The 22855-nt window shown below is 50.4% G+C and overlaps 10 protein-coding genes across 10 annotated transcripts; 5 read left to right on the top strand and 5 right to left on the bottom strand.

Annotated features, from left to right (window-relative positions):
• Positions 1-1688: 1688 nt before the first annotated feature.
• On the top strand, positions 1689-2741 carry TRIVIDRAFT_169201 (uncharacterized protein; the record flags this gene model as incomplete). The annotated part of the gene is made up of 1 exon (XM_014102258.1): positions 1689-2741. One exon carries the CDS (start codon positions 1689-1691, stop codon positions 2478-2480), a length of 792 nt encoding a protein of 263 aa, XP_013957733.1.
• Positions 2742-2802: 61 nt separating this feature from the next.
• On the bottom strand, positions 2803-3230 carry TRIVIDRAFT_92146 (uncharacterized protein; the record flags this gene model as incomplete). The annotated part of the gene is made up of 1 exon (XM_014102257.1): positions 2803-3230. One exon carries the CDS (start codon positions 3019-3021, stop codon positions 2836-2838), a length of 186 nt encoding a protein of 61 aa, XP_013957732.1.
• A 3-nt stretch (positions 3231-3233) lies between these two features.
• On the bottom strand, positions 3234-4028 carry TRIVIDRAFT_37024 (ras-related GTPase; the record flags this gene model as incomplete). Its single annotated transcript, XM_014102256.1, has 1 exon — positions 3234-4028. The coding sequence occupies one exon, from the start codon at positions 4026-4028 to the stop codon at positions 3234-3236; it is 795 nt and encodes a 264-aa protein (XP_013957731.1).
• Positions 4029-6070: 2042 nt separating this feature from the next.
• TRIVIDRAFT_36887 (uncharacterized protein) lies at positions 6071-7192 on the bottom strand (the record flags this gene model as incomplete). Its single annotated transcript, XM_014102255.1, has 1 exon — positions 6071-7192. The coding sequence occupies one exon, from the start codon at positions 7190-7192 to the stop codon at positions 6071-6073; it is 1122 nt and encodes a 373-aa protein (XP_013957730.1).
• Positions 7193-8931: 1739 nt separating this feature from the next.
• TRIVIDRAFT_64051 (uncharacterized protein) lies at positions 8932-10642 on the top strand (the record flags this gene model as incomplete). Its single annotated transcript, XM_014102254.1, has 3 exons — positions 8932-9009; positions 9073-9360; positions 9518-10642. The coding sequence occupies 3 exons, from the start codon at positions 8932-8934 to the stop codon at positions 10640-10642; spliced, it is 1491 nt and encodes a 496-aa protein (XP_013957729.1).
• Positions 10643-11261: 619 nt separating this feature from the next.
• Positions 11262-13115, top strand: TRIVIDRAFT_12335 (uncharacterized protein; the record flags this gene model as incomplete). Its single annotated transcript, XM_014101953.1, has 1 exon — positions 11262-13115. A coding segment is annotated over one exon (1854 nt), but the record flags the coding sequence as incomplete, so codon positions are not given.
• A 1092-nt stretch (positions 13116-14207) lies between these two features.
• Positions 14208-14930, top strand: TRIVIDRAFT_220773 (uncharacterized protein; the record flags this gene model as incomplete). The annotated part of the gene is made up of 1 exon (XM_014102253.1): positions 14208-14930. One exon carries the CDS (start codon positions 14208-14210, stop codon positions 14928-14930), a length of 723 nt encoding a protein of 240 aa, XP_013957728.1.
• Positions 14931-15069: 139 nt separating this feature from the next.
• TRIVIDRAFT_64054 (uncharacterized protein) lies at positions 15070-16135 on the bottom strand (the record flags this gene model as incomplete). The annotated part of the gene is made up of 4 exons (XM_014102252.1): positions 15070-15119; positions 15196-15236; positions 15362-15499; positions 15801-16135. 4 exons carry the CDS (start codon positions 16133-16135, stop codon positions 15070-15072), a joined length of 564 nt encoding a protein of 187 aa, XP_013957727.1.
• Positions 16136-16744: 609 nt separating this feature from the next.
• Positions 16745-20794, bottom strand: TRIVIDRAFT_86701 (uncharacterized protein; the record flags this gene model as incomplete). Its single annotated transcript, XM_014102251.1, has 11 exons — positions 16745-17097; positions 17157-17257; positions 17311-17772; positions 17835-18966; positions 19035-19160; positions 19348-19440; positions 19533-19658; positions 20393-20461; positions 20525-20598; positions 20658-20695; positions 20754-20794. The coding sequence occupies 11 exons, from the start codon at positions 20792-20794 to the stop codon at positions 16777-16779; spliced, it is 2583 nt and encodes an 860-aa protein (XP_013957726.1).
• Positions 20795-21324: 530 nt separating this feature from the next.
• On the top strand, positions 21325-22624 carry TRIVIDRAFT_37242 (uncharacterized protein; the record flags this gene model as incomplete). The annotated part of the gene is made up of 2 exons (XM_014102250.1): positions 21325-21516; positions 21596-22624. 2 exons carry the CDS (start codon positions 21325-21327, stop codon positions 22622-22624), a joined length of 1221 nt encoding a protein of 406 aa, XP_013957725.1.
• Between the last annotated feature and the right edge of the window lie 231 nt (positions 22625-22855).

The raw sequence follows: 22855 nt of genomic DNA, 5'->3' as shown, positions 1-22855 counted from the left end.
AAAGAAGCGATTGAAAGTCGACCGGCGACAAGAGTCAAGAAGATAGAACCGAAAGAAAGTCACACGAGGAGTGAGTGAAGGATGCTTGAAAGGAATGGAGAGGGAAAAGAGACAGTCACGAAAGAGGGAAGACGGACGTTATTTGTACGAGGTCGCGCTCTTGCTACGAAACATGTCAAACGCACTACGCTCCTTGCTATCGGCAAGTCGGAAGCATCTCAAACACGGGCAACGTGAGGCCCGAAACAACAGCATCTAAAAACGCAACGACACTTGGACTCCGTTCAATCTAGACAAGGCGGGCAAACTACCATTGGCGCCTGGAGCAGCGGCAACGTGGGGAGCCGCCCTTGAGATTGGTACGCGACGAGAACATGAACAGGGCATTGAAGGCATAAATTTGCGGACGAATTTGTTTCGATCGGAGCCTTGACGGAGAAAGGGGGCAGCGGACCTGAAACGCAGGCGTGCTTCAGGATCCCTCATCCGGGGCGGGCCAGGGCCAGAATAAGAAAAGAGGGCGATTTGAGCCAGCGCGTAGTGGAAATTCCGGTTACAAAAAAGGATGGATTGGGAAAGAAGAAGGATAAGAACGAGGATTGACGGGGGTTGCATTGGGGTGTAAGGCAATGGATGTGGGAAATGAAGTTGGGGATGGATGGTGGGAGTTTGTTGTAAGTTGCAGCGTGCGCGGATCAAAATGGCTGATTAACACGACAGTCAACGGCGGGTAATGCTAGAGAGGGATACATTGGCTTTGAAAGAAGAGAGGGAGAAGATAACAAACGATTGAAAGAAAACAAAAAATAATAATGAAAGAATACATGTAGCAGCATAATCCTACGTTGGAAGTTTCGCTAACATGAGGTACCTAACTACCTACAAAAACAAGCTTTTGGAATGTTTATTACTGACGGCTGTGGAGAAACAGATGCATCACTGCCTGGTCCAAATCAGAGATTGAATAAGTCGGTTAACAGAAGATCCTCTAATAATAAATCGCATTATTTCCCACAGGAACGTACCAGTTCCAAGATTAGTACCCAAGCAACAAACAGTATGAGTACCATAATCTTCTCCTGACCACGGATCCGGTTGAAACGCAAGTCGAAACAGAAACAGAAACCAACGGAGCATCTTTCTCCCCGCAGTTGGTTTAGTGCAGTGCAGTGCAGCGCCGCATTGATGCCAAACGTCAACAGAGCGCATGCGCCACGCCAATCCAATCCAATGCAATCCAACTCCCTGCGCCTCAATCCGCTGCCGTGGCTAGTGCTCGGAATATCTCGTCATGCAAGGGCACTCGGACTTTGACAGCAAATCCTTCGACTCCTTCTTCCGAAACCCATCCTTTGGAATCCTGTTCAGCCACCCTCAGCCAGGCATCGCGGGGTATTCCAAGTCGTCCCAGGTGGGGGTGCTGCTCAGCACCGCCAGCCGGTTTCCGAAGTCCTGAATCACGAACTCGCTCCCCCGTTTGCATGTGCTTCTGCTTCCCCGCCTTGCCTTGCGGTGGGTTCTTGCTTTTCCTTTTCCTTTTCCTCTTGCTTCTGCCTTTGCCCTTGCTTTTGTGGTTCCGAGCGCCGCTGGTCAACCAAGTGGCTTCTTCTGATCCTCGCCGTCTCTGGCCTTTCGTGACTTTCTCCTCCCGTGCTTCTTCCGTGCCCGTGTCTCCGCTGCAGCCCAGTATGGCAACCGTCGAGCATTGTGTCGTATGTTTCGAGGCTCTGGACGCCGACCTCAGCAACCGCAAGCCCCTCTCCCTTGAACAGATCCAGTCCTCGTGGGCCGCATACAAGGCCAGCTCCGCTTCCGTGTCCGGCCCCTCTGAGACTCCCTTAAATCCCGCTCTCCGGCGTCTTGCTGCCGACGGCGCCTCGTCATCGTCATCGTCGTCGTCTTCAACATCGCTATCGGCAGCAGGAGCCTCTACTCCCGCAACGTCCACATCCTCCCTACCCGATATCGCGCCAACAGCCGCTCCCCTCTTTGTCACTTGGAATACTGTCGACCCAGAAGATGACGACGTCTCTCTCCGCGGCTGCATCGGCACCTTTGAGTCTCAGCCACTGTCCGAGGGCATTCATGAATACGCCCTCATCTCCGCTCTGCAAGACACACGCTTCCACCCGATTTCCAAGCGCGAGCTTCCCACACTCCAGGCCGCTGTGACGCTGCTCACAGACTTTGAAGAGGCAGACGATATGCACGACTGGGAGATTGGAACTCACGGCATTCGCATCTCCTTTTTGGATCGCGGCCGACGCTATGGCGCAACGTATCTGCCCGACGTAGCACTAGAGCAAGGATGGACCAAAGACGAGACGCTCTTTAGCTTGATCCGCAAAGCAGGCTGGATGGGCAGCCGTTCCAAATGGCAAGACTTGGACATCAAAGTAACACGCTACCAGGGCAAGAAAATCAGCCTCAACTATCCAGAGTTCAAGAAGTGGAGGGATTGGGTCGAGAGCAAGCAGTAATGAAGGGCCCCGTCTATTGTGATGTAGCTCGGCTGGGCGTTTATAGACAGAGAGGACAAACATTTGATTCATTGGTATAGGTAATATTTGGGACTATTTGGGACGGTAATGGATGACATACAACGAACCTTGCGACGCTTATAGACGAATGACGTGCAAGAGTGGAGGAGATGATTTTCTCAGCTCAGATTCTTTTTTTTTTTTTAACTTCTCCATAAATCTTGTGTTCTTTTTCAATAAAAAAGACTATGATATCCTTATACCCAGGCCCAAACCTACGCAAGTTGAATCACCCAGGTACATTTCCACAAACCAAAAGATTCAAGACTGATTATTATATTTCAGAGGTGCAAGTCTACAAGGCGGGACCACCTTGGGTTTTGCTTCGAGTAATTAAGCCTACGAGGAGGCAGTATGCTGCAATATACATGACACTTTTATACATGACGCTTTCAATAGCAAAAATACAGACTCTTGTCCACCAAATCTCCACGCGCGATGCTTTTGGTTCCATATCATATTTCTCCCTGACGCCCGCCATACATATCCATGGTATCTGTGAACAACGACAAAGAAAAACAAAGGAGAATATGCCCAGTTGTGTGTAAGCAAAAATAGCGGGAATCAAGACACTGAAAAAGGAAAAAAAGATATTAAAACGGAAAACGAAAGGCATTGGTTTCTTTTCTCTTCTCTTGCCCACCCCCCTTTCCCCTTCTCGTTTGGGCCATGCGACATCATCATCTTTCGTCATCACCAGCAACGCAGCTTCTTCCAGAAGCCGCCTTGTCCACGGCCGACCTTGTCTCCGCTGAGAATAGGTCCCCGAACACCTGGCCCGCGCTTCTCGTCCTCTTCGGTGCCAGCGGGCAGGGGGGTCAGCGGCTTCGTCATGCCCCGCGCGCTCATCTCGGTGTTGTCCATGACGCCCTCCTCAGCGAGGCGGCGGCGCTCGACGACGCGCTTGACAATGAGGGCAAACGTCTCCTCGATGTTGACCTCGAGGCGGGCGCTCGTCTCCATGAAGCCGGAGCCGTGCTTGCGCGCCCACTCGAGACCTGTGGCGGCTGGCACAGTCCTGCTCTCCTGCAGGTCGCACTTGTTGCCGGCGACAATCTTGACGGGCGGGACGGTGCGGGAGCCGGCGCCGGAGCCGGTATAGGCCGGGCTGATGCCGGCGGCGCGGGCTCGCTCGGCGTTGTCGAGGCGGACCTCAGCCTCCATGTCGATGAGCTCGTCAAAGTGCTGCAGGGCGTCGAGCGAGTCGCGCGAGGTGATGTCGTAGACCATGAGGAAGGCGTCGGCGCCGAGGTTGGACGACGCCCACATGCCGCGGTACTCCTCCTGGCCGGCGGTGTCAGTGAGGCAGAGATGGTAGGTGACGCCGTCGATAACACGGGTGACGCTGTAGTTGTCCTCGATTGTAGGGTCGTAATCGGAGGTCCAGGCGGAGCGGACGAGCCGCAGGGTGATTGAGGATTTGCCGCAGCCTCCGTCGCCGCAGATGGTGATGGAGATGGGCACGGGGGTTTGCGTCTGTGCTGCCATGGCGAAGGGAGTTTGTGCGCTTACTTTGCGCCAAGGAGAAGAGAGGAGAGGAGGAGTTGGTTTGGTGGGATCTGATATAGGCAGACTACCTAATGCGAAGTGCGCCGATTCTCCGATTTGGAACGGCTCGTGATACGATCTGATCTACGCAAGCGCAAAGAGAAAAGAACAAAAGGGCAATATGCTGTCAGAGGACAGGGTGTCGTTGGTGTGGGCAGACGAGATGTGATGTTGGCTAGAGATGCAAGACCGGGAATATGCAATGCAAAGCAGCGTCACAATTGTCCGCTTACTCTACTCAGAACTCGCTCGCTCGCTCGCTCGCTGCAGTATGAAGAAACAAAAAGAAGCAAAAAGATTAGTTGAGGAAAAAAAAGATAGTTTGCGCCAACACGAGAAGATGGGTGTACTCGTACGCGACAAGCCCGAGACCGCGTTCTGGATCGAGCAATAAATTTGGACGAACCAACCACCCAGCTGGCAGCTATCGCGGGCTGGACACCCTCGCAACCCACTTGGCCGGCAGATAATTGGGAGAGAGAGGAAATAAAAAGCGGCCGACAAGGGCCTGGTCTAGTGGTAAGCAGGGCAATTTGTCGAAGGCGGAAAAGGGCAGGGGTTTCGCGAGAGCGCTATGGGCGTTGCCGGGTGTTGGCGCCTGTGGAGGCGAAATTTTGCACGGCCGAGAGAGGGCAAGGTCCGTCCAGGGGCCCGGGGCAAGCGATGCCAGGGATCAGGGGATGCTCGTGGCAGGTTTGGATATTGGACGTTTGCCAGGGCGCAATGCGCGAGCTGAAGATTTACGGGTGCAGGTACAGAGCATGCATCATGCAGACGGCAATCAGGGGGGCGGCAAAATACTGTATGTCGAGATGGTGGTGATGCAGTATGGAGTGGTGAGGTTTAAGGTTTTGGGTCTTGGGTCCAAATGGTGCTCACAAGGACACGCTACTGCGAGTACTTAGGACTTGCGGGAATAGAGCACGCCACGGCAGAGAGAGAAGAGGGAAAAAAAGGATCAAATGCGACTTGAGCGCCCGCGGTGGGCGGAGAGGGACGCAGGCCAGGGGTTCTGATGTTGGCATCGACCGCACTGCGGCTTGCTGGCTCTCTGCATTCCCGGCAATTTCGCTCGTCGCCGATAGGACAGGGTTCAGACCTGCTAGGCGAGAGACACTCGGGGCACGTCCCCGCCAATTGTCCAGTGAACCTTAACGGGCCTGTAGGGGTGATGAAAAGCTCCGTGGGTGGATGGGATATGGGCATATGATGCTGGTGATGGGGGAGTTCAGGCGTCATTTCCACCATGCAGGTGCAGGCCGGGACAAGAGAAGAGGGGGAGATTCAGGTAGGTTGCATTGATTGTTGATGTTATCATCACCTGCATTGCCTGGTTTCATCTTCGCAGGCTGTCCCCTTCTTCCAGTGGGCGACACCTGGTGGCTGTGTGGTGCTCGGCGATTGTGGTTGTGATACCGAACTCCCTGCTGCATACAAGAAGCCCACGACGTCGACTTTCTGGCCATACGGAGCACAGCACAGACTGCAGCACTAGCACATACTTGAACATGTCAGCCCGTGTGGAGCTTCAGGGGCTGCAAATCATGAGCCTCTGCATCATCGAGCAGATGCCGTAGTCAAAGCACATCGCCCTTGACCGTATCAGAATCTCGAGGTAATGCAACGATAGGGTTTTTGCCACCACTAACCTATTACATGCCTAGATGACACTCGGAGAGAATGAGGGGAAAGAGATGGATGACATGGGTGTAGGATGTAAATGTAGAGGTGGGTAGGTACGAGTAATAGATGGAGTTGTTATCACATGCATGACTTAATGCTGATCTACCAAGCCTACCCTGTATGATTGATGAGCAGACCAATGACTTCCAAATGCGATTTACAGTGACAAGTAGATTTTCATGATCATTAGAACACTGGATGCGTAATTTGAAAGAACGTAAAATAGGTTGTGAGGAAAATATAATTTGCTATCTTCAAGCAGCTTTAAACTATTGTCAGGGCGTAATATTCTAATCGTATCATACACCATGCATCATGGCAATCGCCTCTTCACTTTCGCTACTACCATTCTCCCACGCTGGATATCGAGATTCGTACCAAGATGCAATGCCGCCCGAGCCGCATGCCGAGATGCATTTTGCAAGCTCGATGCCGTCTATAATAGCACTGTTTGCACCTTGCCCCCCCAGAATCGGCTCTGCGTGGACGGAATCGCCCATGAAGAAGACGCCCCTGTCCGCAAGTGCACGGAGCTCTCGACGCTTGACCAGCACCGTACGCATAAGCCAATGCAAAACCCGATCCGTCCTCATTTTCTCCGCATCAAAGATCTCTCTGAATGGCTGGCTTAGTCCATGGAGAGTAGCTATCTCCTTGAAAAACTCTTCTGGGATATCCGTCGCTCCCGATACTGGTCGATTGGGCTTGTAAAGTGTATCGTTGGATCCTCTTGCTGGACGCGAGAAGATCCAGTTCATGCTCACGGCATCTCCCTGCTCTCCATTAATGGCTATATTTAGAACCACGTCTCCATGTTTCCTCTCTATGATGCTTGTTCCTTGAAATGCTGGGGTGTAAACCCTGTCGAAGAGAACACGCTCCACCTGTCGCTTGCCGTTGAAGGCAACATAGGGGAGGACATGGGATGGCGTATCAGGGGAGAGGGACTTTCGAGTGTTGGAGTGCGGTCCATCAGCTCCAATAATGCATGCGCTCTCTACCTTGTGGCCGTTTTGCAGGCAAAGGATCATCCCTGAAGGCGTGTCTTTCACCTCTTCTAGAGAGTGCCCCCATTGGACGTCAAGCCCTTCGCGAAGCAATGCCTCGAGCTTGCCGCGATGAGCACGAAATGATGTCGAGCTCACTTTTCCGGGATAAATAAGAGACTTTGGATTAATGTTGCCGCTTCCGCCTAGCGATCCATCCACGGCTAGGCGACGTCTGAAGGTAAACTCGTCCAGGCCTAGGATATCCACGAGAGGTATATAAGACGAAGCATGAAGCGTGACGCCGTAATTGTGAAGAGCAGCTGAAGGCAATCTGTCATAGATCACAGCTGGAATCCCGTACTTGAGGAGGCAGCGGCCGAGGGTCAATCCTCCGATTCCCGCTCCGATGATGCGGACTGGTTGCTGTGACATTGTCATGACGTGCCACCGTTAAGCATCCAATTGCTATCCCAGCTTGGGTAGATTGGATAGAGAGCTGGGATGGAGATTTGGCATGTTAAATTACCTGGACATGGCTGCTGGACACTTGGATCATGCTGAGCCGCGTGCACTGTCGGTTCGATTCACGGAGACAGGCAAGGCTCCTGAGATCGAAGATAGGCTACTACAGGTTGCATGGAAGTAAATATCACTGCTATTGGTGCAAAAAATATGCATTTCCGCCAAGCAAAGAGAGAAGCTGAAGAAACCAATATTAATTTGTTGATCAATTTCTGATGTATATATGTACTCTGTGAGCGAATGGATGCACAAGATCAAAACCAAGTTGCGTGTGAAGAACCATTCAGTTACGGGGAATAAAACGTGGGGATTACATGTATACATACCCCCACGGTCCACAGCATGTAATGTCGTGTATCAGCATCTGCTGGGATACTGGCGATGGTTAATTAAAAGAGCGATGCGGGCAGTTCCGATTCGATTCGGCAGTTTCATTTCGCCTCGGAGAATGGACAAAGTACCTCTTCATACTCATACTGGAATTGTTAGCTAAAAGAGATGCCTCGGCATCAAGCCACTGGAGTGGAACCCGCAAGACTTTCAAGGTTATCAATTGATGTAGTCAGGCATCCCTAGATAAATGAGACTTCGGCAGTCATAGTGAACCAGTTTACAGCCATTGATCGTCATATATGCATTTGCGTCACTGCTGGTCACAATGCCGGTTCATTACGAACCATAATTGCACCTGAATTCTCTCATGCATGACTTCTCTTACTAGCGTGATGCAGCCTGATCTTCAATACACGTGAGCCGTTACGCTGACAATTTATTAGATGCCTTCCTCTTTTGAGAACCGGGCTGCGATATCACCGGTCGCCTCATCTTTCCTGTTGTGTCACTGATATTGTGAGAGGCTGGAGCTGAGACATTGTCATATCTACAAACAGGCAATCTCATCATTACTCATCCCGCTTATTGCCTTTTACATTATTCAGTGTCTTACTCACATTTTTATTGATACTGTCCAAGCACCAAAGCCTCGTATCAGTGCAATTTCAGAGTCTCCAGGGCAAGGCTGCCATCAGTGAAGTCATCTGGCAGCACCCACACACGATCCACTACCACGGCAATTGAGATGGATTCGGAACATCGCTTCAATAGTGTGGCTAGCTGGTGTTAGCGGCGTCTTTAACCGCCAATTACCAAGGGTATCAATACATCCAAGCAGCCACAAAGGCAGCAAAAATTCCCGACAGGCCGAAAGGAAAAACGACAGACGGCCGCTCAATGGCGCAATTGGTATAGCGATTCTGCCGAGGGGCTAAAACTTCTTCGGACGCCCATTTTTTGCTTGTTTTTGAAGGCGTGCTTTGGCTGTCTATGCGGTAAAGACTCGGTTGACTATTTTGCTCAATTTTCACCCTAGTGCTGATAGAAGGATTTGGAATAACCGCAATCCTCTCTTTGTAAATACATTTGACCGAGCTACGGAGCCTTGGATTACCTCGTACTCGTAAGCCCTATAACCGGTGACAGACGGGGTTTCCCTGCCAAGATTTTGTATCCTTCGTGGCCTCTTCTCAAACGAGGCTGAGCGATTTAATCCGAGTAAATAAAGACGGTGGCTCTTTTGTTATTTTAGTGTCTTCACTCTTGGACTTTTCTCAACATCAATTTTCCCCCTTTGGCTCCGTATATCACCCACCATGACTGCCACTAGCAACGATTTCGTTAGCAATGGCGGACCTCAACTCCAGCTTAACAGGGCTGCGGAGACTGCCGATGTACGTTCATGTTCTAAGCCATTTGATCCTCTCGTTTACATGTGGACTAATTCTTTCTTATAGCTCTTAGAATCTGTTCAGCAGCTCATCATTCCCTTCATCAAAGCTGCCGATGATGCCGCGGCTCACAAGGCTACAGGGAATTTGGGGTTGAATGCTAATGGAGAGCCTCACAATGTCTTGATCGACTCAAAAAAGCCTTCAGACCTCGTCGCCAGGTTGAAGTTTCTTCTCCCAGAGGAGGGACAGGGCAAAGAAGGCCTTTTGCAGGGCGTTGAGAGGTTACTCAAATACAGCGTCAATACTTGGGACCAAGGCTTTATGGACAAGCTATACTCAAGTAATACACCAGTAAGTGCATTGCCCCTATACAAAATGGCTTTATGAATTCGAGGTTGACAGACATCTGTGTAGGTGGGAGTTGTAGCTGATCTCTTACTATCTGTTTTAAACACCAACGTAAGAACCCCCTCCCGACTCATATTTAAATACCCTAACATTTCTCAAGCTACATGTATACCACGTCTCACCGGCATTGACCATCATTGAAAAGACGACCACCAGAGCATTTGCCAACCTATTCAGCTTTGATGGGCAATATGCCGGTGGTGTCTCATGTCCTGGAGGTAGTGGATCCAACCTCACATCTCTTATCGTAGCTCGCAATACGCTATACCCTGAGAGCAAGACGGAAGGAAACGGCAAGCATGATTTCGTCATCTTCACGAGTGCACATGGCCACTATTCCGTGGAGAAGGCCGCAATGACAACCGGCATGGGCTCGTCTGCCGTATGGGCGGTTCCTGTGGACGACGAGGGCAGGATGAAGCCGGAAGCTCTCCGAGAATTAGTTTTGCTTGCCAAGCAGCAGGGGAAGACACCGCTCTATGTTAACGCAACGGCCGGCACTACTGTCAAGGGCTCATTTGACCCGTTTGAAGACATTTCCAAGATTTGCAAAGAGTTTGGCTTGTGGATGCACATCGACGCTAGTTGGGGCGGCAGCGTCATCTTCTCAAAGGCTCAGAGGTGGAAGATGAAAGGCTCGCATCTGGCCAACTCGTTGACTGTGAATCCGCATAAGATGCTCAATGCCCCGGTCACTTGTTCCCTGCTGCTGGGCCCGGATATGCGTATCTTCCAACAAGCAAACAGCACCTCTGCGGGATACCTCTTCCACGGCAGCGACGATGGCGAAATCTGGGACTTGGCTGACTTGACTCTGCAATGCGGCCGGCGAGGAGACACACTCAAGGTTGCCTTGGCCTGGTTATATTACGGCGCAAACGGATTCGAGCGTCAGATCGACCACGCTTTCGATATGGCCAGCTACCTATTCAAGCTGCTACAAGAAACTGGAAACTTTTCCATGGTTTCATCTTATCCTACTCCCTGTCTGCAAGTCTGCTTCTACTCTGCTCCAGGAGGCCAGCTGCCTTCTGATAGCAAGGTGAACACCTCCAGAACTAAGCAGATCGCTCATGCGCTTGTTGGAAGAGGATTCATGATTGATTACGCTCCTGGTGACCACGGTAGTTTCTTGCGCGTCGTGGTCAATGTGCAAACTCTGGAGGGGACAGTGGATGGCCTCGTGAAGGCCATGGACGAGTTGGGCCGGGGAATTCCTCTGTGAAGAAAGCATCAAAGCATCAACCAATCATATATGGCATCCAGTATATAGATGCTCAGGTCCAGTGGCATGTTTACATCTAACATTACATTTACGCTCATATTCGATGATATATTGGACGGAACCATAGATATTTCGATATACATTTACACAGGCATTTTATTTTCTAAAATCTTAGTAATAATATGCAAGAAACCGTTGGAGTTTTTTCTCGTTAATAGCAAAGCCATTTCTTTGAAGCTTTTCTTTACATAGAAATGGTTCGTTGGTTGAACAATTTTTCGATTCATGCACCCCATTTCCCCCACTTTGAGTCTCCCAGACCCCTGTCAACTGCGCTAGCCACGATAAGATCTTATCGGTGATAATCTTCACCCAAGAAAAAAAAAAAGTTCCAAAGCTCATTGCAGCTCTTCAAACCAAACATATTGTCCACTGGATTGCCCTCTACACAATGCCGAAGCCACGAACAAAACGAGGAGGCGACCGCGACGAGCGCAAGCGGAAGCGATACGACGACACGGAAGCAAATTTCGATGCCGACACGAAGCGCCAGCGTCGAGATGACGAGGGCAACGCCAACGACTATGGATATGGCGACGAAGAATTCCCACAGCACCAAGGCGGTGCCGGCGAGAGGGAATTCTTCGGCATGCTGGCCGATGACGAGCAAGAATACTTCCGACGGGCTGATGAGATGCTGGAACTGAACCAATTCCCAACCCCGGAGGAGCGAGACATCTTCTTGCAGAGTGTCTACCGTGAAGCAAAAGGCAAGGAGCTCAAGGTCGCCAGCAGCCAGTCTTGCTCTCGGCTGATGGAGCGGTTGATACAGCTTGCCTCCACGGCCCAGAAGAAGCAGCTGTTTGAAGCCTTTGGAGGCCACTTCTTGTCGCTGGTACAGCACCGCTTTGCCAGCCACTGCTGCGAGGCTCTCTTCCTACGATCTGCAGGTGTTGTCACGCAGGAGCTTGCTGGCTTTACCGGGTTTGTGATGGACACCAAGGGTGCAGATGTCGAAGAGCAGCAGCCTGAGGCTTCCATGGAGCACTTGTTCTTGGCTACACTGGACGAGCTTGAGGGTAGCTTAGGTTACCTCATCACCGACCGATTCGCTTCACATACGCTGCGAGTCTTGTTACTAGTACTATCTGGAATGCCCCTGGAAGAACAATCATCACGTACGCTGCTGAAGAGCAAGAGGAAAGAGAAGATCACCGTTGTTGGATCTACAGCGGCAGATGCGCAAAACCACGGCAAGCGAGCGGTGCCGGCATCTTTTACCATGGCAGCCAACAAGATCATGCGAGACTCGGTAGCAGGAATGGATGCCACAGGAATCCAGGTCCTGGCTAAACACCCCATTGGCAACCCAATCCTGCAGCTCATCCTAGAGCTTGATCTGACACTCAATAAGGGTGAACCCAAGGGCGAAGAGGGGAAAGCCGACGATGCTTCTCCTTCTCTTCTCCAGCTACTTCTTCCCGGCGCTCCCAAATCACTGTCTGATGGTGCTTCTGCGGCTTCCGAGTTCATCAACGGCATGGTATACGACCAGATTGGCTCGCGACTCATCGAAACGCTCGTCATGCATGCGCCAGGAAAGATTTTCAAGGCGCTTAACCAAAACATATTCCTGCCCAGGATACAAGGCTATGTTCGCAACGACATCTCGTGCTATCCTGCTATCAAGGTGCTTCAACGACTGGGCAAGGATGACCTCGCAAAGGCTGTCGATCAAATTGCGCCAACTGTTCCCCAGCTAGTCTCCAAGGCAAGATATAACGTCTTGGCGACCCTTTTCGAACGATGCGCGGCCAGAAACATCAACGACGAAACCAAAAAGCTGATGAAAGGCTTGAAAGAGGGATGCGGCAGTCAACCAGCTGATCTAGTCATGACCTTGTGCTCCTTCTCAGCCAACGAAGAGGAAGAGAAGAAAAAGAAGAAGGACGTGCAGCAGCTAACCAAGAACGAATATGCCGTCCAATCCCACGGCGCCAATCTGCTCACCACCTTGCTCTCAATCTCCGGCCCAGCAAAGGGTGTTCAAGAATCCATCCTTGCTCTGCCATCCGACCTTGTCCTCCGCCTCGCCAACACGTCACTACCAACCGTCACCGTCCTCACTACTGCCATCGCCACACCATCTACCAATTCTACTTTCCAAAAGGGTCTCATCAACACTCTGATGCCACACATACCCGACCTGGCAACATCCCAGTATGGCCACAACCTCATCAACGCCATTGCCGAAATCCCCAGCAAGGGCAAGGACTGGAGCATACCCCAGCACATGAAAGACAAGATCATGACCGCCCTCGGAGCGCACGAATCCCAGCTGAGAGAGTCATGGATGGGAAGGAGCGTTTGGCGGACGTGGAAGGGAGACATGTGGAAAACACGGCGGTTTGACTGGAAGAGCTGGATGAAGGAGCTGGATGAGATCAAGGCGCCACTTGCTGCTGCGCCCAAGAACAAGGGGGACGTAAAGGCCAATGGCGAAAAGGAGGCCGCCAAGGACGACGAGGATTTTGAGCAGAAACACGAAAAATCGGACGAAAATGAGGATGCCAAGGATGAGGAAGCCAAAGGCGAAGATGGTGACGAAAAGGAAGAGAAGAAGGAGAAGAAGGAAAAGAAGGAGAAGAAGGAGAAAAAGGACAAGAAGGAAAAGACAGAGAAAAAGGAGAAGAAAGAGAAAAAAGTAAAGGAAGACGGCGAGGAGCAAGAAAAGAAGAAGAAGAAAAAGAAGAAGTCAAAGGACGAGGATGTCGAGATGGCTGATGCCGAAGAGTGAATCAACACACCGTCTTCATAATCTGAAGGTGTCGGTATATATATATTTTTCTAGTCAAAGCGTACCTTGATTAATAAGAGTTCGGCATATGTCTTCCAGACGAAGTTTTATTTGGTTCTCGCGTGGTAATGAAGGGTGGCTAATTGCTTTCTATTCAGGTAGTATTTAGAGAAATGTATATCAAACGGCCAAGATGCTTCATTTGTTCCCAGAAATTATACCTAAACTCTCTCTTGCTCAATTTAGAACAGGTGAGAGTTTTCCTGCTGGACTTCACGATACTGGTAGGCAGATGGGATTCTCTCACCTCTTGTTTCAGTCCCGACATCGCTTCTCCCCGTTGAGCTTTCCCTGCATCCAACGGGCAGACACCCGTTCCGTCCCAACGAAATATAATAAACAAAATGACTTTCTTCTCAGTTACGGCTCGGTTGGCCGGCTAACGACCTTTGCAAACTGATCAATAAGTGATTCTTTCTATCCGCGTAATGGAACCGCGCATATCCCCCTGGCACAACTTTCGGGAGCGTGGCATCATATTATTAACTCGTTATCATTTCACTTCATCAAACGCATCCGGTTCACCATCTCATCCACCATTCCGTAACAGTACCATTATATCCATAACATAAATTCAGTGAGCCGCATCCCATGCCAACTTTGTCCCCGGAATGGCAGCTGTTCCTAGTTCTTGTTACTCCTTGCCTCTAACTGTAACTGATATTTCCTAGGCATTTCTTTCTGCATCATTAACCAACAACGAGAAAGATGCCTCGAAAAGGATACGACGTGACTGGGTGCGCCCCAGGTACTCCCGCTGCCGAAGCCGCGGCTCGGGCCAGGCAGAGAGCCGCCCCTGGAAACAGTACTCCTCGCGCCGGAACTCCTGCCAATCCATCTCGCCACGATGGAGATGAACAGGAGACCCCTCGAGCTTCTCGGATCGGCGTTTTCGCTGGAAATACACCTGCTGTCCCTCCCGCGTACTCTCTGATGAACGTTCTGCAGGATGATCGAGGATTTCAGATTCAGCAACGCCTGCCAAGACAGGAGCTGTACCAGAACCCTTTGAACATCAGTTCAATTCAGGCAGCCAATGGTCTCATGGCGAGGCCCATCAGTGGCCCCCACGGCCATCCCGCCCCTTTCGAATCGCAGCCGTCGATGTTCCTAGGAGTTGCACCCTTAACTTCTACGGGCCAAGGCGTTGGATTTGTAAACGCTCCCGCACAGCTCAGTACCACCACCTTTAGGACTGCCGACTTTGGAGCGCAGCAGCAGCAGCTCTGGAACAACAATCAGTTCTATTCTATGCCCTCCAGCCAGCATGGAATTCAGAGTCTTCACATGTCGCGTCCCGGTCCAGAGTCGTTTGCCCACTACCAAACGGCTGTGGGAGCCGTCCAGCACCAGACGGCAAACACCAACGCGGGGACTTCGGCATCCCAGAGTGCGGACGAAGACACTGAGATGGCGGGTGTCGACCGCTAAGGGGAAGAGAGAGAGGCTGCCAATGATCGACGATACAAAGTTGCCGCAGAAGAATTTGTATGTTGTCGTTTCTGCACAGCTTGAGATCCAAGATGCTGACGCTTTGTTAGGCATGAGTCCAACATGTTGTTTTAAGGTATCATACCGAGTTCAAATGTTCAATGAGAGAGATGGAGAGAGACACGTCATCTAGTAAACAATAGTAGCTTGCAGAATAATGTCAGTGTTGTCGTCCCCGAGTTTGTTTGTTTTGCGAGAGTCTAACCTGGAATAGATGTGCCGGAGCGGCCACAGAGAGAAGGCATTCTGAGGATTATTAAATAGAAGTTTCGTGGATATCCTGCTTAGGAACCATTAGGGAGACAGTTCAAAGAGATACGCGGTTTGTGAAGGAAAGAGTTGCTAATTGTAAGAGTGAAGCTTGAACACACGTGCTTTCTGCTTGGTGAATGTGTATGCCTGAGGTATTCGTTTTTCCAAGAGACGTCGTATCAAGCATCAAGCTGAAGCAAGTAGTACCGTAATCTAGAGGAAATTCAATCATCTGGATTAGGCCGAAACGGAAAGTGCTGTCTATAGGTTAGTACCTACTAAATGGTGGTATGTGGGTTTGTACCATTTGCAGAGCGTGATCTTGTCACTGGCATCGCGCGGATCGCTTTAAAGGTCCTCTTCATCGCCCCCGTCGCTATCCTGAATCCGACCTCCTTTCTTCTATTCACAGCTCGAGCTTTTTGCCTGATTCGGTTTATCACCCCCGGACTCGGGAGCGATGCTGACCTGTGGTCCTCTCGGTCAAGCTTGGCTGAGACGCTCTGAGGGGTCCATGTAAGTCTAAGAGGATAACTGGGACGTCTAAAGTGGACTCACGTGGGCTTTTTCTTTCCATTACGATTGATATTGGCAGTATCCCGTACGCGACGTTTGTTAGGGATCAAGCTCGCTGGACGGGTTGGCCAGTGAACCGTCTTCTTTGGGGGTGAAATGGCCATCTCCTGTCCAGTTGGAGTCGTCAACACAATCTTTGGGATCGTTTGCTTTCCTGATTCTTGTGGCCTTGTTTCTTCTGGCGTCGGGTCCCTCTGGATATCTGCCAGTGTTGAGGGACGAGGATCAGGCAGGTCATTTTCGGAGTCTAACAGCCGTAGCAGCATGGCTGAGATCTCGGCGAGTTCTGACAACTCTGAAACCGGCTCGGACGACATTTTGAATCGAGATGTAAGGGTGTTGGTGTATAAACAATCTCCTGCGAAGGACCCTTCGATGCTTAGGAAGTTGCAGCGGACTGAGGGCGATGCTATAGATTGTAGGAAGAGGTAGAGGGCGGTTTTGTACCTATTGCCCGAAGGCTATTTGTAACCTTTTTATTCCATACCGCGTCACTCGGTTTCTTTGGATTCTGCCACCAATCTGCTCAGCCCATTTGACCTGCCCCAAACCTTCATATATGATTCAGCCAGTTGAAGTATAATTGCCAAAGTATCTGTGGGTGTTTCGGTGGTTGGGAAAAACGCGACTTTGCTGGGACCAATATACTCCAAGATGGCCTCAATGCAAATATGGAGTCGAATCGGCAAGCCCTTGGCCCATCACTCCTTTGTGTTCACGCCATCGGACATCCATAGTCCTTATCAGAACATTACTTCCATTGATACTCAACATCCTTATTGCTGCCGTGGAATAGTATTTGTCATTAGGCTGCGCCTCCTTAAGAAAACGTACCTAAGGGTTAAAATTGAAATGCCGGCGAAACACTAAGTAAGCCCCCTTTGAGGCGCAACGTTATCGGAGACACATACTCTTGGAGGTCAACTCTCAAAAAACCATATTTCTTTATTAATTTTTTCTAATCCCGTGACCTAGTCCTACCAAATCCTGTTGGCCGTTTACCCCCATTTTGCAAACCGGGAATGTTTGGTAACTGAAACGGCTTCTTCTGGGGAATGTCAATTTCCATATTCACTGCCCGCCACATCTCCCACACAGTCGCCCTCCTCGCCGGCAACATGCTGTACTGTAAACTATACAGATTTTTCCTGTTAATCGGGGGGACAAACTGTCCAGTTACCAAACACAACAACACACGTGGTGATAAGTAGTGTTTGCGTATGCGGTGAGCCATTTGAAAATATTGGTGGAACATGTCGTGAAAGGGAAGGGGGATGTTCTGCACATATTTAGTTGGGTCCAACTTCCCAGCAAGTCTCAAGATAGGAGAGCTCTCACCTTGAGATAGATAATAGAAGTAGGGGGTTCATTAAAAAGTTTATCATTAGTGTCGGGGATTTTAGAGTCATGGGTATCTCGAAGTTCAAAATGAATGCCGCCTGATCAAAGTTAGTTTATTTCCTGTGAAAAGCATGCACCATCTTGTACTCACCAGGTAATCTACTTGGATCCTTCAACCTCAGCATTAAGGCAAACAGTGGGAAATGATTCAAACATGACAGCAACGTATCAAAGCCTGCCTTGAGTGATATAATGATCATCCTAGCAATTGCAAAATTGAGATAGAAGACCATCACGGTGGGCAGAAGAAAGAACAAAAGGGTAAATAAAATTGTTCCCACCAGCAGCTGGTCGAGGTCGTAATCGCACGAATCGATACGATTGCGGAGAACGTTGTGCTTTTTCCCTCGAAACAGATGGAACAGAGACCGCAAAATGGTGAGCTGCCAGTGGTATATCCTTGCAGACGCAAGATAAAAGGAGTAGATGTGCATAGTGAGGACCGACAACAAGTCTGAGAACATCGCGATTGGCATGCTTGCCCCTGCAAAAGATGAAAACCCAATGAACCAAATAATGTGTGGCAGCATGGGGCTTAGCGTCTCAATGCAACCTGTGATGCGAGACTGTGTCAGCTTGTAGAAATTCCACCGGGGGAAGCATATTGTAACTTACTTGACCAATAGTCAATGACCCAGAGAAACAGATCTCCAAGGAAGGCAGCCAGTTCACCATTCAGCTTCAGGCCTGCAGGCCATCCCATAAGCCACGATATGCCGCGTTGAAGAGCCTCCACCGTGTATGTGCGCAGGAGATCTCGAATTTGATCCGCAACCCAGTCCTTGTGCTCAATGATGTACGAGCCTACAGCCATGCCGATAATTACATCGTTGGCAACAAGCCACAGGCTGTTGTAGAAACGGATGTAGTCTGGATGGCTGGTAGTGACACTTGCCCAATTGGCCTTCCGCTGGCGGAGGGTGACATATTGCATGGGCCAGTAGCAGAATTGCTGGAGTCGAATTTCAATCTGCTGGGCGGTTGCCGAGATATCCTTGAGAGCGGCATATCCCGGTTTGGCTCGAAACTCCAGGATGATGAGTAGGATTTCCGCCACCATCCTATGGAAGAGCAGTACCAGGATGAAAGCCTTCTGCACAATCGGGAAGAGGTATACTGAAAACAGAGTCCACAACTGCACGAGCACATAGTTCCGCATTGTCGTGGCCGACTCCACTACCCTCTCCGAAACACTAAGACCTCGCTTCGGTCTTGGGCCAAGCCGTCCCACGTTCTGCTGCAACGCTTGCTCCAGCTCCCAGGACCAGTTGACTTGATTAACGATTTTTGGCAGCGCCTTATCTCTAGCGGAGGCAACTCGCCTGACGATGCTGTGCTGCTTGAGCTTCTCGACCAGTTTGCGCCGATTTTCCTTGATTGCCCTTTCTTGTTTGGCCTCTTCGCTGTCATCTTCACTGCTCGTAACATCCTCGGGGAGCGATCCTTTGTCCCCCAAAGCCAACGCAATTGGATTGAGGGATATGTACTGCATACCCTTTGGGTGAGGCCTATCATATAGGATGAGCTGGATACTGGAGGCCTTGGCGCAGGAAATCCGAGGGTAACGGCTGTTAGTGCTTGTCTTGGCGCATACCCATGAAGGGTCAACGGCGCTTTGACTTGCCGCATTGGAAACACCTAGGACATGCATCGACGAGTGCCCACAGAGGTCGTAAATCCGGCTCGGAGAGTGGGGGCCACTCCGGAAGAACGTACCGGACCTGAGATGGAACTCGACATTATGCGCCTAGAAGCCAGATCGACCCATTAGCGATGAGCTAACATCAAGAAGGGGGGAGCAATGAAAGAGCTAACATCAACATCTTCGAGAATGGTGACGACAAAAACATCAAGTGTCGAGTTCCTCCATCCGACAACAACACCAGTGCGATCAGATTTGCGAATGTCTGTCGGCCAAAACACTCTCATCAACCCATCATGCTCTACCATGACAAAGGATGGTTATCGACAAAGACGAGGCACAGCACTCAGAAGGAGCCTCGTCGCCTGAGCTGCTCTCGCGCAGATATTCCAGCTCCGGGTTCTCGTGGGTGCTGTAGTTACGTTGCATTAGCCTGGATGGTGCTTCTTCGCAGCTCAGTCCTGGAGGGGGGGTATAGCAACATACAAGTCTTGTTTCCCTCCTTGCGACTAGGGCTACTGGCACAAAGATGGCGAGGAAGAAGGCAGTCAAGACTACAATGCCGCGGGCTGCGCGCAACTAGAAGCAGAGAAAATAAAAGACGGACGTCAGACATGCCCAGACAGGCTCAAGCGTGGTGGTGGCGCAAAGGTACAGGCATTGCGACTTACAACAACTCCGTATTCCGCGGCAAATATTGCCAGTTCATAGAGGCGAGTAACGAGGTCCCAACGCGCGGTGATGTAGCCAGCGACGAAGATGCCGAGGGTCACGGTCGAGAAGGGGTGCATAGAGCGCTACTGCGGTCTGTAGGACATGCCGCTGGCCAAAGGAGCAGGAGGATCGATGTGATTTGTCGCCTCGAATTCAAGGTGGGATGCTGCGGCTGCGGCTGCGGTTGCGGATGCGGCGATGGTTGGAGGAGCGCGCGTCTTGTCGGCGTCGGCGATTGGCAGAATTAAGCTCGGCAGTAGCAACACACGGCTCTGGAGGGTGGACAAGCCCAGCAGAAGGCCGAGCCGCAAGCTGGATTATATGCTATATGCTGAGGCGAGGATTCGAGTCGAGAGGGTTGGCGAGCTATCCCTGACTGATGGCACGTAGCCAAAAGTGCAAGGCGAGCAGCTCCTCCACTAAAAAGCCAACCGCCCGCCAAGAGTGGAGGCTCTCGAGGTGCGTTCGCGCCTGGCAGCGAATCACGTGGCTTGCAATTGACGGCCATCCCCTCTGCTTGCGTGTATCTCACGATGCTGCGGCCCGGATATGCATGTTTGCGTCCAGGATATACGTAGGCTCTCGATTTACACGCCGCCAGAAAACGACGTTGCGATATTTATATGTACGGATCTGAGCTGCAAATACGAGGTTACAAGTCTAAGCCTCTCCGCATGCCAGCGCATCTGTGGACATGCCCTTCTCCCCCGCAAACGAATCGAGCCAAACATTGTTACTCTGGCCGACAATTAATAAAACCACAACGTCTTTCTCATGCCTGATTCGTGGACTTACTCCTTGGTGCTGTTAACCTTACATCGTTTTCCTTGTTGTCCTCCCGGGCCTCGTCGAGAAGCTTATCTATGCCTCGGTTCTTTAGTGCAACCTAAATCCAAGTGTCAGCACGATATCGTAGTGTCGTTTTCCTCGTCCCTGGCCAGTTTCGTACGCTTAGACATTTTTGATATTCGTTGAACAGGCCAGCACACTCTTTGTTGTCCTTTTCGGCACCACGGAGATACTCTGTGTATGTGTAAGTTCAGGAACCAGCTTTAGACATCACCATAAAAGACGTCTCTCACTTTCACTATACCATTTCAAAAAGCATGTGTCGTAGCGCCTTTGTTCCTGTATAAGCGTAATGTAAAGGGTCCATTGGACGTCGTGAGTACACTTACTCCTTTACCTCGTTACACTCCGGGGCAAGCGATGCCGACATTTTGCTTTGGCTTGAACCAGGATCAATCTCTTAGAGGGTTATAGATGGGGCGTATGATCAGTTCGTGACGATAACCTCGATACCACTAGATTGGGTATTGATATTGATATTGATATGTGAATAGTAGATGTTGAGTTCAAAATTCGATCCCAATTGCTTATTCACTGGAGCTTAAAATATTCCATTTTCTTACAGCCGCCACCAAGAGCGCATTGCAAACCTCAGGCTGGAGTTCCATAAAAAAGTCGAGCTTGCCACATCATTGGTCACAGTGACACATCCGGCCTAGTCTCATTGGCGGATTGAACCTTGTTTGCCCAGCGCAAAGACCCCATATCGACTGCAGCTTGTAGCTTCAGCTTCAATTGAATCTCTCCAATCACAGCCCGATCGCGTCGCAGACGCGCTTCTCAAAGTTCAACAACGGCAAAGTGCAGCTTCATCTAATCCTGCATGCATCACGTGCTGCTGTTGCCGCTGCAATATCAGAAGACACGGAACCAATTCGTCTGAATTATTTCCCAACTGCCATGGCCCCTTCAGCCGCTCAGCTCAAGGAAGCACTTATTAAGGGCACTCGCGAGGTGTATAGCGCAGAGCCTGACGGTACTTCCGTCAACAAAGTGCGCCGGCATGTTGAAGAAAAGCTCGGGCTAGATGATAGCTTTTTCACCAGCGAGGCGTGGAAGCAGAAAAGCAAGACAATTATCAAGGAGCAAGTTGTGAGTATTACCAATTTCCAAACAAGTCGCCGTTGTGCTTCTTTTTCGACCTATCCCGCTAATAATACTCTTCTTCAAGGACAAATTGCTCGAAGAAGATGCTTCCGAGCCAAAATACGAATCAGATTCAAAAGTTGGCATCAAACGGCAGTCGTCTGAAATCGAATCCCCGCAGCCTAAGCGACGAAAGAAAACATCAGGACCCGCCAAGAAGAAAGAAGAGTCGGACGTTGATGAAGCTCCCAAGAAGGAATCCAGTATTAAATCTAAGAAGCTTGTATCACGTCGCAAGGCTGAAGCAGATGATTCTGATGATCAAGGTACCAAGCTAGAAGAAAGCCCATCACCTGCTAGAAATCGGAAACGAAGCAAGAAAGAGGAATCCGAAGACGAATTGAAACACGATGCTTCCAGCAAAGGAAATTCTGCTCCTGCTAAAAAGCAAGAAACCCCCGGCGGCGAGATCAAACCATCAGTAAAAGCTCAACCCGATTCAGGAGCAGAGGAGGCGAAGCCAGATGCCAAGGACGAGCCCCAACCAGAGGTGAACGAGGAAGATGAGTATTCTGATGTAATTGACGAACCACCGCCTACAAAACGCAAGAGAGGCGAGAAGAAGGAAGCTCCACCAAAGCCAAAAGCTTCCAAATCAGCAGCTAAAAAGGACGCCACTCCAGATGATCCTAAGGATGCAGAAATCAAGAAACTACAATCTCAACTCGCCAAATGCGGTATTCGGAAGTTGTGGCATATAGAACTCAAACAGCATGGAGACAATGCTGGGGCTAAAATTCGCCATCTAAAGAAAATGCTGGCAGACATTGGCATGGATGGGCGTTTCTCAGAGGCCAAGGCTCGTGAGATCAAAGAAATGCGAGAGCTGCAGGCAGATGTCGAGGCTGCCCAAGAGATGGACCGTCTCTGGGGTACCAGCTCCGGCGGAAGGGCCAGCAGAAGCAAGGCCAAAACTGCTACTCAGGAAGCCAAATTGGAAAGTGAAGAAGAGAACGAGGATGATGACAACGATGAACCTACTTCGTTTGCTGCGAGACGACGGAAAGCTCACGCGGATCTGGCATTTCTGGGAGACGAGAGCGATTCTGATTAGGCGACTGCTGGTCAGTTCTATTGTTTGATTTACTCAGTAAGCGGGTTCTGAAATGTGCGGATAATGCGGCATGGCGTTGAGTTTACGACCACTGGGGATATCACGGAACGAGCCAACGTGATATCATGTAATGTATATCTCCCTATCTTCTTTAATTCATGCAGATATCCTTGTTGAGACGCGTGGACGAGCAATGGAGCTTCGGAACAAGTCAAAAAAGTCTCATCATTA

The sequence above is a fragment of the Trichoderma virens genome (assembly GCF_000170995.1).
Source record: "Trichoderma virens Gv29-8 chromosome Unknown TRIVIscaffold_5, whole genome shotgun sequence".
In the NCBI taxonomy this organism is placed as follows: Eukaryota; Fungi; Ascomycota; class Sordariomycetes; order Hypocreales; family Hypocreaceae; genus Trichoderma; species Trichoderma virens.
The sequence above is the reverse complement of the archived record's forward strand: the minus strand, read 5'-3'. Positions and strand labels throughout refer to the sequence as shown.